The sequence below is a fragment of the Myotis nattereri genome, assembly GCF_964212035.1.
Source record: "Myotis nattereri genome assembly, chromosome: 3".
Lineage (NCBI taxonomy): Eukaryota > Metazoa > Chordata > Mammalia > Chiroptera > Vespertilionidae > Myotis > Myotis nattereri.
The window spans coordinates 9,397,971-9,416,095 of NC_138077.1; the positions used below are offsets into that span (position 1 = coordinate 9,397,971).

At 55.4% G+C, this 18,125-nt stretch overlaps 1 protein-coding gene across 1 annotated transcript in view; it reads left to right on the top strand.

Moving 5' to 3' along the window:
- The window catches only part of COL18A1 (collagen type XVIII alpha 1 chain), an 80,792-nt gene that overhangs the window by 38,281 nt on the left and 24,386 nt on the right, over positions 1-18,125 (top strand). The window contains exons 3-6 of the mRNA XM_081088530.1: positions 6,706-7,250; positions 12,901-12,987; positions 14,115-14,174; positions 16,230-16,359. Coding sequence (XP_080944656.1) covers positions 6,706-7,250; positions 12,901-12,987; positions 14,115-14,174; positions 16,230-16,359 — 822 coding nt within the window. The remainder of the gene's footprint in view (positions 1-6,705; positions 7,251-12,900; positions 12,988-14,114; positions 14,175-16,229; positions 16,360-18,125) is intronic.

The window sequence follows — 18,125 nt, forward strand, 5'->3', positions numbered from 1 at the left end:
CATCTCACCAGGGACCCTCCTGTGTGGCCTGGCTGGGGAGGGTCCCCAGGCGTTTCCCCCTCCTCTGGCATTTTAGTGAGGACCACCCACCACCTGGCCTTCCCACCCCTGCATGCTGGGGGCAGGCGGAGGAGGAGGAAGGCCAGGTGGGGAGCGGAGGGACCAGGAAGGCCCAGCCCCTCTCCTGTATTGGTGAATGTCCCCCTCCCCACCCCGTGGAGGGCGGGGGCTGGTGAGTGGGGTGCTGGGATGCAACAACCATCATTGGCCTCGGAGGTCCTTGGGCTGTGAGTGTGAGTGTGTGTGGGGGGGGGGGAGGGCATTTGTCGGAGAGGGGGAGACCTGAGCCCGGGTGCTGCTTCCTTCCCAGGACCTGTCCAGCACTGCCCGTAGGGTCTCGGCTGCCCACCACCTTTCCCATCCTTCCTCCTGAGGGTGCCCTGCAGGGTGGCTGCAGGCCCTGGCGGAGCTGGCCCCACGCCCCTCGTGCTGGGCCAGTGGGGTGTGGGTGGGTCACCTGGTCCCAGCACACCAGCCTGAGGCCCCAGCTCTGTCCACCCCCCGGAAGGGCCTCCCCTGTACCTGCTCCTCTCTGCCCTCCTAAGAGAGCGGGGTGGGGGAGGGTGGGGGAGGAGCTGGGGCAGTCCAGCCAGTGGCTGGGCGCGGGGAGGTGGTCAGGAGGGAGAAGGCCACCGTGGGAGCCCTGTGCTGGAGCTGGAGCTGGAGCGGGCGGTCGGTCAGCTCACTGTTGAGCACTCAGTGCAGGGTCTTGCTATCTGTGAACGTGCCCCTCAGGCCACAGAGAAAAGTGGATGAGGCCCCACCCTGGGGAGGGCAGGCGCAGGTCCCAGGTCCTCACTGTGTCCACACTGGGAGGGAGCTCAGGGCAGAGGGACGGGGCTGGGGGCGAGAGGAGCAGGTGTCTGTCCATTTTCAAAGCCAGCAAGGTCAGCCAGGCCCATCTCAGGGTCTCTTCTTCTCTCATCACAACCTTCTCTGCCCCAGTGGGAGAGGCTCTCTCTTTTAAGGGTGAATGCGGTTAGATTGGGACAACCTCTCCATCTTAAGGGCCGTCACCACAATCACATTGCAAAGCTGTGTTGGCCCCGTGGAGTCATCGTCACAGGCTCCAGATGAGGGTGTCCTTGGGGCCTTCATCTAGATCAGTGGTTCTCAACCTTCCTAATGCCGCGACCCTTTAATACGGTTCCTCATGTTGTGGTGACCCCCAACTTCATTGTTACAAATTGAACATAATTAAAGCATAGTGATTAATCACAGAAACAGTATGTAATTATATATGTGTTTTCCAATGGTCTTAGGCGACCCCTGTGAAAGGGTCGTTTGACCCCCAAAGGGGTCGCGACCCACAGGTTGAGAACCGCTGATTCTAGATCATCAGAAATCGCTCACGGAGGCCTTTGTGGGTGGCGTTGATGTGAAGTCAGATTTGGACATGAGAATCGTGTCACGCGTCCATGGTGCCCTCACCCAGTGACATGGGTGCTCCTGTTGCCCATCATGCTTATTAGACTTTCAGTCGGGGGTTGAGCAGCAGGTGGCCCTGAGGTGTGTGTTCTCTTTGATACTGAGATGAGGTTCTTCACCCGCCCCAGACGCTTGCCTGTGCAATTGCTGCTGCAGGTAATGAAGCGACAGGCGTGGCGAGCTCTTCGCTCCGAAGTCTGGGGAGTCTCTCCGAGTGTGCCAATGGGGAGGTCGTGCTCCATCTAACGGGAGGGTGGGGCAGGCAGGTGCCTCTGGGCCGGATCCTGAGAGAGAACTTCCCACCCCCCTTGCCGTGTGCCGTGTATATTGGGGGATCGGGTGCGTGTGGGTGGTACCGGGCCCATTACGTGTCGGTGCACTAAACGTATCACCCCCTTGTCCCACTTCATGGCTTCAACTTGACTTCTGTTTTATCTGAGAGTCGTGTTGCAATGTTTGCTTACTTTCTCCTGCCCTTTGCCTGTTTTGGGGTTTTTTTTAAAGATTTTTTTTTTAAGAGCAGTTTCAGGTTCATAGCAAAATTGAGGGGAAGGTACAGAGATTTCCCATATGCCCCCACTCCCCTCACCCCCCAGCACACTCAGCCTCCTCCATTTTATATTGAATGGATATATAAATATAAGGATTTGGGCAAAAGTGTAATGGCATGTGTTCATCATTCTAGTATAATATAGAGTGTTTTCCCTGCCCTAAACAAATCCTCTCTTCTCCACCTGTTCATCCGGCCCTCACCCCATCCCTGGCAACCACTGAACGTTTACTGTCTCCACAGTTTTGCCTTTTCCAGAACGTCATAGAGTTGGAATAATATATGATGTAGCGTTTTTAAAGACTGGCTTTTTTCACTGAGTATGCATTAACGTTTCCTCCATGTCGTTGATGGCTTTATAGTTCATTTCTCTTTATCCTATATAATAAAGAGCTAATATGCTAATTAGACTGAACAGCAGAATGACCGTCCGGACGGCCTTCTGGAAGACCTTCAGGACGAAGCCGGGGCTGCAAGGGCTGAACGAACCCCTTGTACGAATTTTGTGCATCAGGCCTCTAATCACTTAATAATATTCCATTGTTTAAATGTTCCACAGTTTATTTACTCATTCACCTGCTGAAAGACATATTGGTTGCTTCCAAGTTTGGGCAAGTCTATATAATAAAAGGCTAATATGCAAATCGACCGAACGGCAGAACGACCAGTCACTATGACGCTCACTGACCACCAGGGGGCAGACACTCAACACAGGAGCTGCCCCCTGGTGGTCAGTGTGCTCCCACAGGGGGAGCGCACTCAGCCAGAAGCCGGGCTTATGGCTGGTGAGTGCAGTGGGGGTAGCGGGAGCCTCTCCTGCCTCCGCAGCAGTGCTAAGTCATCAGTCAGGCATCCGCCGATGGCTCCCGGACTTCAAGAAGGCGCAGATGGGGCTGAAGGACCCCCCACCAAGTGCACAAATTTTGTGCACCAGGCCTCTAGTTATGAATAAAGCTTCTGTACACATCTGTGTGCAGGTTTCTGTGTGGAAATAAGTTTTCAAGTCCTTTGGGTAAATACCAAAGAGTGTGATTGCTAGATTATAGGGTAAGAGTATGTTTAGTTTTATAATAAACCACCCAGCTGTCTCCCACAGTGGCTGCACCGGGTTGTATTCCCACCAGCAGTGACTGTGAGTTCCGGTTGCTCCACACCCTGGCCAGCACTTGGTTGTCAAGTGTTCCTGATTGTGGCCCTTCTAATAGGTGTGAAGTCGTGTCTCGTGGTTGTTTTAATTTGCACACCCTGGTGCATGTGATGTGGAGCACCTTTTCATATGTTTATTTGCCATATTTGCCTCTTCTTTGGTGAGGTGCCTGCTAAGATCTTTGGCCCACTTTTCAATCGGGTTGTTTGTTTTCTTATTGTTGAGTTTTGAGTGTTCTTGTATGTTTTAGATGTACCTCCTTTTATCAGATACATGTTTTGAAAATATTCCCTCCAGTCTGTGGTGTGTCTTCTTACTGTCTTAATGCGCCTTTTGCATAACAGAAGTTTCAAATCTTAAAGAAATTAAATGAAGTTTAGCTTATCAATGATGTTTTTTTCATGGATTGTGCCTTTGGTGTTATATCTAAAAAGTCATTGCCATATCCAAGGTCATCAGAGTTTTTCCTGTTATCTTCTAGCAGTTTTATAGTTTTGCACATTACATTTAGGTCTGTGATCTACGGTGAGTTAATTCCTGTGAGAGGTATGAGGTCCGTGTCTAGATGTAATTTTTTGCACGTTGGCGTTCAGCAGTTCCAGCACCATTTGTTGAAAATATTATCTTTACTCCATTCTATTGCCTTTGCTCTTTTGTCAAAGATCAGTTGAGTGTATTTATGTGGCTCTCTTCCTGAGTTCTCTATTCCGTTCCATTGATCACTTTGTTGTTTCAAGGATACCACAGAGTCTTGATCACTGTACTTTTAGAAAAACTTTATTTTTCTGCTTCAGAATTGCATTGGCTATTCTGGGTCTTTCTCTCTCCATATACTTTAGAATCTGTTTGTCGATATTCACAAAATAACTATCTGGGATTTTGATTGAGATTTCTTTGAATCTATAGATTCAGTTGGGAAGAACTGACATCTTGACAATATTGAGTCTTTTTTAATCTATGAGCATGGAATATATCTACATTTCTTTAGTTCTGTGATTTCTTTCTTCAGAGTCTTGTAGTTTTCCTCATGTAGATCTTGTACATATTTTGTTTGATTGATATCTAAGTATTTAATTTTGGTGTTCTGTAAATAGTATTCTGTTTTTAATTTCAAATTCCACTTGTTCTTTGCTGGTATGTAGAAAACAGATTGACTTTTGTATATTAATCCTGTATCCCACAACCTTGCTATGATCACTTACCGTATTAGCTCTAGGAGGTGTGTGGGGGGGGGGGGTAGGGGGGGCGGGTTGTTTGTTAATTCTTTTGAATTTTCTACATAGATGATTATATCATCTGCAAACAAGACAGTATTATTTCTTTCTTTCTAACTTGTGTATTTTATTTCCTTTTCTTATTTCATTAGTTAGGACTTCCAGTATGATGTTGAAAAGAAGTAGAGAGGGGACATTCCTGCTTTGTACCTGATCCTAGTGGGAGAGGTTCAAGTTTCTCACCGTTAAGTATGATGTTAGCTGTAGGTTTTTTGTAGATATTCTTTACCAGGTGGAGGAAATTGTGCTTCCCTGTGCCTGCCCCACTTCCCGTCTGCATGAGGGTCTTACCCTCAGGGAGGCTGAGATCAGTGGGAGCCCTGGCTGGCTGGCAGCGCTGCCACATGGCGGGCAGTCAGGGCCATGCAGAGCCACAACACTGACCCTGGGGGCCAACCCTGGCAGGTACTCACAGTGCATGTCCCCTTGCGGTGGCTCTTTCTCCTGTTTTTATTTTTTTCTCAGGGACTCTTATAAGACAACTTGCCTTAGGAAGTTGGGGTGAGCATTTCTTCCCTGTGCCTGCCCCAGAAAGTCCCAGGTCAGCCTGGTCCTGCTGGTGGGCCAGACCCAGGTGTCCATCACACACAGCAGTCACATAGATGCACGCACACACGCACACACACACTCACACTTGCACTCACTGTCACACTCACGCCTGCTGGCTCCACGCAGCCTTCCTCGGGACCCCCACACATCACTGCTGCCTCCCAGAAGCATCTCTCTCCTGTGTGACTCACACTCTGGAGGTGGACCCCACCCAGACTGTAGGTGGGGGTCTTGAGAGGAAAGGCCTTGGATCAGGGCTCTTGGCCAACTTTGGCCGCAGAGTCAGGCTCCGCCAGGCAAAGTGGATGTGCGGGGAAGTCATGCATGCACCGGTCTCTCCTTGAGCTGGTGCCTGCCCTCCTGTGTCCAGCAGTGACCACACGCTGCGTGGGGACGTAGCCTGGCCCTCTGCCCCAACGCTCAGCATTCCTGGCTCCTAGGGCATGGGAGCCTGAGACTAGTGGCCCCCACATGCTCCGTATTGCATGCGAGGGCTTGGGCAGGTCCAGGCACACGGTCAGGTCAGGCCCTGCTCCGGCCCAGGGTCAGCATCATGGACAGCAGGGCCTCTGGTCCCTCCTGCTGGACAGAAATGAGGGGAGAACCCAGCACCCTGGCTGGGTCCCCGCCTGGGCTCCTGCCACCGAGGGGCCTCCAAGTGCTGGGGGATGTCAGTCAGAACTCGTGCTCTGTGACACCGATGGCCCAGGAGGAGGACACACGAGCGGTTCTGACCGTGGGCTCCTGAGGGGCATGAATGGAAGGGACGCATGAGCCTCCCGGGTGTTTAGAAGGCAGGTGGGGCCGGTGGGGCCGGTGGGACCACGCTAGCTTGAGCATCTGTGGGTTGAGAAAGCAGACCTCCCGCCAGTGGTCACCCCTCACGAGGCTGCTCTCCAGGTCACCCCAGTGTGGACACACCAGGACGGGGGGAGCCCCTGCACTTGGAACCTTAAGCTGGAACCCCCGCCTCCTGGAAACACCGCGTCCACCCTTGGTCCGTGCTGACTTGGTTCCCAGAAGCCCAATGCAACAGCCTCAGCCAAGCTGTCACATCCAAGCCCCAGCCAACCTGGGGGACTGGGTGTGAGTTGCTGTATTGAGTGTCAGTGCAGACATGGAAGCCATAGGACCGACCCGGCTAAGCCAAGTCCTCCAGGAGGCACAGCCCCTCACACGTTCTGCTCTTCTAGGAGTGTTTCTGGGCTGGTTCTGATGAGGGTCACGCTGCAGGGGACAGCCCGGTGCACAGCTGTCTTTCCCCTATTGCCCGTGCCCTGCTCCTGTGGATCCCCGCGGGGGGCCCGAGCGTGGGGATGATGAGTGATGGGGTGAGGACATGTTCTGAGCGTGGGATGAGGACGGGGTGCGGGGCAAGGTTGCAGGTGGGCTCAGAACCCCCGGCCCCTTCACAGCAGGCTCCTTGCCCCTCCTCCTGCCATGCTGGTTTGGAATGGTCCCTGCTGCATCCTGCCCGCCCTCCCCCCACCCCACAGCCTGCAAGCTTGTCGAGGGGATGGTTTAGGGGTTTATGGCCAACATGTTCTGGCCCAACGTGTGTCTGGATAAGATAGGGTATCCGTCCACCTCCCCGGCCAGCAGAGCCCAGAGGACCAGAGCCGGTGCCAGGGGCATGACTCGGTTTCCCCTTTGTGCTCTGCACACAGCCTCACAAGGTGTCTTTTTCCTCTTCACAGAGGGAGTGGTCACAGAGGTGGGGCTCCTCCAGCTGCTCGGGGAGCCCCTGCCCCAGCAGGTCACCCAGATTGATGACCCCGACGTGGGACCAGCCTACGTCTTTGGTCCAGATGCCAACAGCGGCCAGGTGGCGCGGTACCACTTCCCCAGCCCGTTCTTCCGTGACTTCTCGCTGTTCTTCCACGTGCAGCCGGCCACCGAGGCCGCGGGGGTGCTGTTCGCCATCACGGATGCAGCCCAGGCAGTGGTCTCCGTGGGCGTGAAGCTGTCGGGCGTGAGTGACGGCCAACAGCACATCCAGCTCCTGTACACCGAGCCGGGCACGGCCCGGACACGCACGGCGGCCAGCTTTGCCCTGCCCGCCTTCACCGGCCAGTGGACGCGCTTTGCCCTCAGTGTGGACGATGACACCGTGACGCTCTTTGTGGACTGCGAGAAGATCCAGGGGGTGTCCTTGGCGCGGTCCCCACGCGCCCTGGAGCTGGAGCCCGGCTCCGGCTTCTTTGTGGCTCAGGCCGGGGAAGCGGACCCCGACAAGTTCCAGGTAACTGTGGCTGCTGCTTGAGGACTGGACCAGCCCTGGGGGAGTGGCCATCGGTCCCTACCTGACTTCAGGCCCCAGGGTCTGCCTGGTCCCAATGTGTCTTATTCCCTGGTGCTCTGGCCCCTTGGGGTCTGTCTGCGGCCCCCTTGGGACCATCTTTCTAACTGCCACCATCTGCACGAGGCAAGCGAAGGGCCCCGTGGTCCATAATTAAGAATTTTAAGATGGCAACGGCAGAGGGTAGGAGCAGGCCTGGGCCCTTCTGGGGATAAGCTGTTCCCCATGAACACTGCACACCCACTGGGCCGGGCCAGGGCTCCATGCCCGGTGCCAGCGTCAATTGTGCCGTTGTTATTATTTTACCAAATTGCTCAGCGGCCACTCAGAGCGGTGTGGGCAGGACTTCCCCAGCAGTGCTGTCTCTACTGTGTCCCCAGGAGGTCCCCACTCCCTGGGCCGGACCCTGGCCTTCATCTGGGGGGAGGCCAACCCCAGAACTTGGGTGGGTTCTTTGTCCTGGGCCCTCGGCCCCTACACGTGGAACCTTTAGCTGGAACCCGGCCTCCTGGAAACACGGCGTGGGCACCCTCGGTTCGAGCTGACTCAATTCTAACATTACAGCCCGTCTGCAGCTGGCCCGCCCCGCACAGGGGTCCCTGTGTAGGCTGATGGGCGACGTGCCTCAGGGGACAGAAAGTTAATTATTACCCAGACAAAAGCTGCTTGATGCAAGTTGTTCTAAGTCCTGGTGATTCGGCTTCTGAAAGCTGGCCTTTCCCCTTTGGCAGAAACTTTCACCCGTGGGGTCGGGGGGCCAGCAGGACTTTGATACCAAACTGGGCCTCTTTGTGTTTTCATTTTGATCCTCAAACATGATTAACTGGAAGGCGTCACAGAGAGACGTCTCACCCAGGGAGGGGCCGTGCTCGCTGGCAGTTTGCTGTGTGACCTCCCGGGCATTTTTCTAGACGGGAAAGTATGCCATTGTTCCATACGTCTTTGCGGGTTTAACAGAAAACTGACCATGGGGCTGCCCAGGGCTCAGGGGGCTCAGGGCGGCCACACTCCTCCTGCAGGGAGGAGACCACAGGCTTCCCCCCAGGGCCACACGTTATTTGTGCAAAAACATGACTGCCAGTTGGATGCATCAGCAAGCTGCATCTGGGGGTTTTAATTGGCGTTTCTTGCTGTGAGTGAAGACAGACTTTGATTTTTTTTTCATGTGTTTATTGGCTATTTGTATTTCTTCTTTTGTGAGGGACCTGCTTATGTTCTTTGCATTTCTGTTTTGATGGTTCACGCCATTTCCTGTTGGTTTTTACAAACTCTTTACATATGAAAGAAACCTACCCTTTGTTTTGTGTGCTGCAGATATTACTTCCCAGTTTGTCTTTTGCCTTTTAAAAAAATATATATATATATTTTTTTTATTGGTTTCAGAGAGGAAGGGAGTGGCAGAGAGAGAGTTAGAAACATCAATGGTGAGAGAGAATCATTGATTGGCTGCCTACTGGGGATGGAGCCCACAACCTGGGCATGTGCTCTTGACGGGAATCAAACCTGGGACCCTTCAGTCCACAGGCCAACGCTCTATCCCAGGGGCCCTCAAACTACGGCCCGCGGGCCACACGCAAATACAAATATTGTATTTGTTCCCGTTTTGTGTTTTTTCTTCAAAATAAGATATGTGCAGTGTGCATAGGAATTTGTTCATATATATTTTTTTAAACTATAGTCCGGCCCTCCAACGGTCTGAGGGACAGTGAACTGGCCCCCTGTTTAAAAAATTTGAGGACCCCTGCTCTATCCACTGAGCCAAACTGGCTAGGGCTGTCACTTGCCTTTTTGCCTTGCACTTTTTAAACATCATTGGGATATTTAAAGTGTTTATGTGGTTTAATCTGGCCTGGGGGAGACTCCTAAGACATTGTATCCTAGCCAGGTCTTTGGGGTTAGAAAGACAGAAACGGGGAGTTTAAGGCTGGTGTTTGGCTCTGGGCTGTGGCCCTGATTCCTGTCCACTGTGTCACATTCAGTGCGGGCGAGGTCTGACTCCTGTGTCTGCGCAGACGGGAGGTTTGAGGAGTGTTCTGTGTGGGTTTCTGGCCCGATTCCAGCTAGGTGAGGGGAGCAGCCTGTTGTCTGACAAGACTGATCAGTACAAGGTGTTTCAGACGTTTGCCTTGAGAGTCTTAGGAAAGAATCACTCCAGTCGAGTGATTTATCTCCTTTGGCAGAAACGAAAGCTCAGGGGTGTCCTCCCGACGGGTCCTGTGGCTCCTTACAGAACCTGTATTCTTTTCTCCTGCCAGAAAATTCTGGAACCCCATTGGTGTTTCAGGTTTATTCTTGTCAGATTTGGTTATAAACATCCCTTGGAAGCGGTTTGTCACACGCAGTCATTACAGTGTTTTGCTTGTTAACATGCTACGTCCGACTCTTGTTCAGTGTCTGTGTGTCTACCTCCCCCTTTTTACCCGTTCAGATGCCACTGTTCCATATGTCTTTGCCGGTCCTTTCCCTGTTTGCTTCTTTGTGAAGCCACCTTCCTCTTAGTCGGGGCTTTCCTTTATGGTTCTGTCTCGGCCTCAGGGTCTGTTGTCAGACGAACTGCCCTCGAATCCCTTGGACCCTTGTCCGCAGCCTCCAGGCAGGCGGGGCCGGGCCTGACCTGTTCCTGGCACATCCGCAGTCAGTCCGTGATGTTCAGTGAGAAGTGCGGGCATTGCCACCGTTGCTCACCTGTGGCTTTGTTGGCTGGATTACATACACCAGCGCTTCGCCCACGGAAGCCAGGAGCTTGCCCACCGGCCACCTGGGCTTGGGCCACCGGGGCAGGCTCGACGCCGAGGATGGCGGGGAGCAACTGGGAGAGTGTGAGCGTCTCCAACCCTCATAGGCCTCCCCCCACCATGGCCACACTCCTGACTGAGGGGGTCCTGGGGCCCCCCAGCTCATGCTGACCAAACGCTTGGAACCCTGTCACTCATGGGAAGTAAGGTTTTGATCATCACAGGCATCTTTAAGACATGTAACCCGTGGTGTAGCAGTGGCAGGACATAGTTTAAATGGTCTTTATTAATGAAATCTCTGGATTTCCTGACGTAGTTCTAAGTCTGTTCAATATTTGCAGTGGGTCTTGTGGCTTTTGCACCAGTGATGTCTTCCCCAGCTAACTCCGTCCTCGGGAAGTTGCCAGCCCCAGCGGCGGCTGGGATCTGAGCTGTCCTGCCCTCGTCATTCAGGCCTTTGTGGGCCTGGTCTCTTGGAGGCGCGGAGCCTCGCAGGCAGTGTGAGTGAGTGGCTGGTCATGGGGGACATACAGCACCCTGACCCCCTACCTGCCAGAAGCGCCCCTGCCCAACCCTCACACACAAAGTGCCACCGAGGGGCATTCCAGGATTTTAACCTCTGGCCCTCCGGCCGTCTCTTTGAGCTCTCAACCCGGGTGACTGTCACCTGGGGTTCTCCTGCCCCTCCCTCAGTGGGGCTCGTGGGCCAACAGTTTGCATCTCAGATGTGATGCTGCTGCTCACCCCAGAGGCTGACCCTTGCAATTTTAGTCCAGACTGGCCTACACTTCCTTTGGGTGATGGCACCCTTAGAGCTGGGGTGGTGGTGGACACTGGGGTGCATACCTCCCCCACACCCGTGCCCATATGCGTGCACACTCATAAGACCATGCACATATTCACATAACACACATGCCTGTAATGTGTACACACACACACACACACACGTACACTGTCCCACAGGCCTCATCATCAGTAGTGGAGGTGGGTGGGGGAACATGGAGTCAAGCAGAACTGGCCCCCAGAGAGTCTAACTGGCCTGGGGAGGGACTCCAGGGGTACTTCCTGGAGGAGGCAGCCTGAGCGGAGCCTCGAAAGATGAGTGGAGCTCCAGGTGCGGGCTCAGCTGGGTGTTTGGTGGTTGGTGGTCACATGTCCCTTGTTGGTGCAGAATAGGAAGGTCATGAGCTCAAGGGTCAGCTGATAAAGGGAGTCCGAAGGGCATTTGGAGGAATAAACAGAAGAATGACCGAAGCCGGAGTCTGCACATGGCCCTCAGACAGGTCCATCCCGCCACCTGTTTTCATACAGCCTGTAGGCTAGCCAACCTTCCTGTGCTTAAATGGTTAGGAAAAAAAGAACATTTTGTGACACGTGCAGATCTTATGAAGTAAAACGGTTGGTGTCCCTACAGTTTGGTTGGACAGTCACGCCCCGTCTTTTACATACTGTCCTGGTCGATTTCCTGGTACAACACAGTCCTTGTGACAAAGGCCTGGACATACTGACCAACTGGCCCTTTCCAGAGAATGTCCGCTGACCTCTGACCTAGACTTTCTGTGAAGGGTGGTTAAAAAGTGCTTCTTAGAACTGAGCAGCTGCCTTCTGTTCTGCTCCGTGCCCGCCGCGTGACCTGTGCGCTGTGATAAGCCTCTGGGCGGTTTCCCAGGACAGGGACCCGGGAACAGGAGGACACGTGGAAAGCAAGGAAGATGCTGCTTTATGGTCTCTATTTAAGAACAGTTGCAGGGAAGTCAGTCCCAGTGGATCAAGATGTTCAGTAGAACAGAAAATGCTAGAGAGAGCCCTGAGAGCACTCCCAGTTTCCAGGTGGGAAGCGTTTTAGGAAGTGGCATCAAAGACAGAACCCGCAGTGCAGAGCAGCCTGCTGTGCTGTGTCCCAGGGACATCGCATGGCACCGGCCCAGGATCCGCCTGGGTTCGCAGGAGTCCCGTGGGCGCTGGGAGGCCCCTGGGCCCCAGCTTCACCTACTTGGCTCCGAGAGTCGGCTGAGATCCAGACACTGCACTTGGTGCCACCCTTTGCTCCTCTACCCTTTGGAGATCAGAGAGGGCCCCCGTGCAGCCAGGGTTGAGTCCTCATCATCTCTGCTGTCCCCACCTGGCTCCCTGCCTCATGCGTAGGGCCCCCTTTTGAGTAGGTGCCCCATGTCCTCTCCACAGGGTGGACCCTCTGTACTCAGTTCAGGACATTACCCCGCCTGTGTCTGCTGCCCTCCCAGCTCCCCCCACCCAGTGCCATCTGCCTCATCTCCCTCAGGGGCACCACTTTCAGTGACACACCTCATCTTTTTCTTACCTGGGCACGATCGCCTCTAAGATCCACACTCAGCCTTAAGGTGGCAGGGCCCTGTTCACCGCCGTGTCCCGGTGCCCGGTGCCCGGTGCCCGGTGCAGGGCTGGAGCATGTGAGGGAGCCTGTGTGGGAAGGAGGGATGGAGAGGGTGAGTGAGTAAATGGATGAGTGAGCGAACGGGTGAAATTGCCCCGGCTGAGGGGCCCATGTGCACAGAGAACCCAGAGCTCACTCCAGTCGCTATGGGCTGTTTTGTCCGCTGCTCCTCACTTATTTTATGAAAAGGTGACGTTGCAAAGAGAGTTAAGACCTGGATTCCAACCAGTTAATCCAACTCTGTTTCCTGCTGCGCCTGAGGTTTGCCCAGGGGCAGCACTGGCCTGACCCAGGGCATGGCCCCTCTCATGCTGGTTTATGTCCCCTGAAATTTTGACCTCATGATGCCAGGCTCAGTGAGTCAGGGTCTCTCTGTGCCCCCCTCACCCCCCGCCGCCCGCCCGCCCCAGGACCACCCATGACCTCTCTCTCCCTCTGCGTGTAGGGGATGATCGCGGAGCTGAGGGTGCGCAGTGACCCTCAGGTGAGCCCCATGCACTGCCTGGAGGACGATGACGACGATGATGATGGGGTGAGTCTCCCTCCTCTACCCCCACCCCCACCCTCACCTGGTGGGAGGAGAGCCCCAGCCAACAGGGGCCGACCTTCGCCCCAGGAACCCCAAAGTGATGGGACAAGAAAGGTCTCTGAAAGATGCCGTTTCAGGTACCAGGAACCTGGTACATTTTCAATTGCCCTATAGCCCCTCCTTCCCTGGAACTCTCCACTCAAAACACACGCAAAGTGAATGCTGGTGGACACTGGGCCCAGGACAGCCCGGAGGTGATAGCTGATAGTCAGCACCGCAAACGTGTGTGAGTGTGCGTGTGCGTGTGCGTGTGCATGCACACAGTCAGGTGGGACCTGAGGAGGCACGTCCACCTGTTCTCAGGTGTGGACAGATAGGAGGAAGGCCGTGTCCTGGGGGAGGCTCCAGGCCACAGACCTGCCTCTGTGGACACAGCTGTGAAGAGAGTGAGGTCGTCCGGTCCTGTCCCCTCAGCTGCCTTCTGTTCTGCTCCCTGTCCACCGTGTGCCCTGTGCGCTGATAAGCCTCTGGGCCGTTTCCAGGACGGTGACCCGGGACAGGATGACACGTGGGAAGAGAGGAACATGCTTCTTTATGGTTCTTTGTGTGTCTGGCCCGGAGCCACATTGATTTCCAGTGGGCCGTTCTAATGGGTCTGACTGGGCAAGCCTCACTGATGGCCAGCTGACACCTCAGAGGGCCAGCTCCCTCCTGGTGACCAAAAAACCACCCCTCCCGCCCCCTACCCTGTCTCCCCTCTCCCTCCCGCCCCCCGTCTCCCCTCTCTCTCCCCCCCCCCCGTCTCCCCTCTCCCTCCCGCCCCCCGTCTCCCCTTGTCCTCCCGGCCCCCCCCCCCCGCCCGTCTCCCCTCTCCCTCCCGCCCCCCGTCTCCCCTCGCCCTCCCACCCCCTGTCTCCCCTCTTCCTCCTGCCCGGCCTGGGATGGGTCTGGGACAGGGCCTGGGATGGGTCTGGGACAGGCCCTGGGATGGGTCTGGGACAGGGCCTGGGATGGGTCTGGGACAGGGCCTGGGATGGGTCTGGGACAGGCGGGACCTGCCTGGTTTGCTCTCCAGGCCCTGCTGGGCCGGGGCTTTAGTCACCAGCTTCTTCCTTTCTGTGAACCCTCAGGCGTCAGGGGACTTCGGAAGTGGGCTGGCGGAGAACCCGGAGCTTCTCAAGAAGGAAGAGGTGAGTGCCCCCAGCCCAGCCTGGGCCGTGCTCCCTCATTTTTTAAAAAAAATATATTTTTATTGACATTAAAGAGGAAGAGAGAGATAGAAACATCAGGGATGAGAGGGAATCATTGATTGGCTGCCTCCTGCACGTTGGACCGAGCCCGCAATCCAGGCATGTGCCCTTTTACCGGAATCGAACCTGGGACCCCCCGGTCCGCAGGCTGACGCTCTATCCATTGAGCCAAACCGGCCAGGGCGCCATGCTCCTGCTCATTAGAAAATCAGTTTTTCTAATTCTGCACGCTCCTTGAGTCCCTCAGGTGACCCTGACATCCTGACTGTGCCTCCCATTGGCTGGTAGGGCCCCAAGGGACTAGCGAGTAAGTCAGAGAAGGGGAAGCCATGCAGGGCAGCACGAGGCCAGCTCAGTGAGTTTCTCAGCTCACGCTGCTGATACGATGCAGGGGGGAGTGTGTCTCAGGGATGTGAAAAGGGCTGGGCCCTCCGTTCCCATCATCTGTGTCACACCGTCTACGCCAGGGCTCGGGCATCCAGGGCATAACAGGAGGCGTGCTGAGCTGCCCTGGGATGGACGGTCAGCACGCCCCTGCCCCCCAGGCAGGGCTTGGGACCCCTGGGCTTGCCAGGGTGGAGGTGGGGCAGGTGGCTCACCCACCTGCATGGTGGGTTCCTGGACATGGGTCAGTAGGTGGTGGCCCAAAACAGCCCCCCAAGGGCCAGGCTGCCTGTGTGTACCTCCACCGCTAAGCCTCACAGACACGGCTGGATTTGAGATCGTGCACTTTTGCCCGCCAGGCTCTTATCTCCACCTGGGTGCCTGGGCCACACACCAGCCACTGGGGATGCAGTGACCCCACAAAACCATGGTGTGTGAGCTGTGCTGGGACCACAGCGTGAAATGCCACAGCTTGGTGGCCTCTCTTCACACATTGCGGACCAGTAGTGTTATTGCTAGCTTTACCCAGTGGCCAGATAAGTTTCTATTGAACAAGTACAAAAAACGTTTTACATAAATATTAAAGGCATGCTTTAAAATTCAATACCCACTGCATTTTGAAGTTATTTATTACATCTTCTTACAAGCTGATATTTTTTTAAAGCATGATACTTTGTAAAACACTGTAATATGAAGCGAGAATTCTCGTGATCTGTCCACTTAATAGCCTGGAACAGCGGTCACCAACCTTTCGGACCTCACGGACCACCAGTGATCTGTGGACCACCTGTTGGTGACCGTTGGCCTGGAGAGTCAAAGACCAAAAATGGGGTCCCTATTTAGACAGGTTGATCCTGAGCCTGCAGCCTGTCCCTGGCTATGCCCACTAGCAGGCCACTGATGAGCGAGGCTGCTGACCATCAGAGGGACTGGGCAGAAGCCTCTATGGCGTGGGCGGGCTTGGTTCAGGTGGAGGTCCCAGCCACAGGGAAGGCCTGGTGTCCCGGCCCTGGCTGCTGCTTGCCTGCCTGACAGGGGGGCTGGGGAGGGAGCCCTCAGACAAGACTCCCAGGGTGACCGTCACCCACACACAGCATCCCCAGGGTGTTCATGCCAAATGGGGGTGGCCGGCTGCAGGAAGTGTCTTGCCTGCGTGTTTGAACATCCACTTGCACCCACGTCCTCGACTCCATGGTGCCTCTGAGAACAGGGAAGACCGGTTTTTCAGAGCAGAGTGCCTTATGCCCTCCGGGCGGGGTGGGTGGCAGTCACCCAGCCATGGAGTGCCAGGTGGGGCCCTCGCCAAGGACACGCCACAGCCACGCCAGCGTGTGCAGTGAACCACCGGATCCCTCCCGAGGGCATCGGTGACAGTGCTGACCACGGCCCTTCTCTGCGGGGCCCACGGGAAGGAGCTGGGCTCTGGACTGTCCCCGAGTTGCCGCCCGGAGCCTGGGGAGTGGGCGCTGGTCCCTCCCTCGCATGGGGAAGTTGGTGGGCCTGGGGAGGTCAGCAGCATAAACCTAAACCTGTCATGTGCCAGCACACACATTCACAGGACATCCAAGTTTGCTGACTAACGGAGCCGTCTTCCCACTCTCACCTTGCCAGGGGGCACCCCTAAAGCCCAGCCCCCCCGAGGCTCCCCCGGTCACTTCTCCTCCCTTGGCTGAAGGCAGCCACTCAGAAGATTCCAGAACAGAAGAAATCGAGGAACAAACCACTGTGTCTATATTGGGAGGTAAAGCTCTTGTGGGTGTGTGCGTGTTACTGGTATATGAGCGTGTTAGTTGTATGTGTGCGTGTTAGTGCTGTGCATGTTCGTGGTGTGTGTGTTCGTGGTGTGTGTGTTCGTGGTATATGTGTGTGTTAGTGCTGTGCATGTTTGTGGTATATGTGCGTGTTAGTGCTGTGTGCACGTGTGTGTTGCGGGTGAGGCTCTCCCGTCCATCGCAGGCAGAAGCCCCAGCCTGGGGAGTGGTCAGCACCTGCCCTGCCCCCTCACCTTGGCACATGCGGGGTCCCCTGTGGGAATAAGCTGCCCCAGGAGAAACGGGGCAGAGCGGCTGCTGGGACACGTCCTTCTCTTGCCCAGGGTGTGTGTCTCGTGTCTTTTCTGGGGTATTTGTGGGACTGGCTGGACTGTGCTACCGGAGTGCCACGCCACTGCTCAGCCCGGGGCCCAGGGGGTCGCTAGGGGACATGAGAGCCTCTGTGAGATGGGTCCACCCTGGGATCCGCACGGGGGTCGGGGACGTCCCCTGGCGGCCTGGGAGGTGCGCTGGCCGAGGGAGTGCACAAGCACAGGCCTGTGGAGCAGGGGCAGCGTGCCCGGAATGCATGGGAAACGGAGTGTGTCAGAGTTCATTGCGGCATCACAACAAACTGCCGCAGGTCCAGCCGCGCCGTCTTGCCTCACGGCTCTGCAGGTGGGAGTCCTGTGCGGAGCCCGGGGCTGAGAGCGGGTGGGCAGGCTGCTCCCTGCAGGAGGCCCGGGTGGTGGGATGGAGAGTCCAGGTGCTTTGCTGCTCTCAGCCAGGGACCATTCTCGGGGTCCAGGGGTCGCCCACATGCCTCAGCGCCTCCTCGGGACCCCGTCCGCCTCACCTCTCCTGCCTGCCTCTTCTGTGTTGGGACCTTGGGTAATGATTGGGTCATACCTCAGATTTCCAGAATAAACTCCCTGTGCTCAGGTCCACTCATTAGTCACCTGCCAATCACATCTTCATGGCGGTGCCTAGATGCGCGTCAGGCTGAATAACCAGGGAATGGGAATCTCAAGGGGACATCTGTGCAGTTCTGTCTGCACATTTATGTCGAGGTTTTAGAGCAGTGGTTCTCAACCTTCCTAACGCCGCGACCCTTTAATACAGTTCCTCATGTTGTGGTGATCCCCAATTTCATTGTTACAAATTGAACACAATTAAAGCATAGTGATTAATCACAAAAACAATATTTAATTATATATGTGTTTTCTGATGGTCTTAGGCGACCCCTGTGAGAGGGTAGTTCGACCCCCAAAGGGGTCGCGACCCACAGGTTGAGAACCGCTGTTTTAGAAGATTATATAGACCTTTTTCATTTAGAATAAAAGCATTGATTGCGTTTTAAGTTAATAAAATAATACATGGTCAGTGCAGCCAGATTAGAAACAGAAAAGAGAACGGATGAGTGAGAACCGTCCAGCGGTCCCCCAGGATCGTCCCTCCGAGGCTGAGGACGTGCTGCCTGGGGCATCTGTCGGGGACGTGCTGCCCAAGGCGCAGGCAGGATGGCAAGGTGGGCAGAACACCTGGCCCCCCAAGAGTTCTGAGTGAGGGGCGCACGCCCCCTGGGCCACGGGGCAGCCCCACCCCACCCCGCCTCACTGTCCTGTGTGTCCAGGGGCCGTCTGGGCATAAAGTATGGATCTTGGTTCTTTTATTTTTTGCTTATAATGTTCAGTTTTTCTAGCTCTGTTTATCAAAAAGCGCATCCTCCTCCCCAACCCCGAGCTGCGCTGGGGCC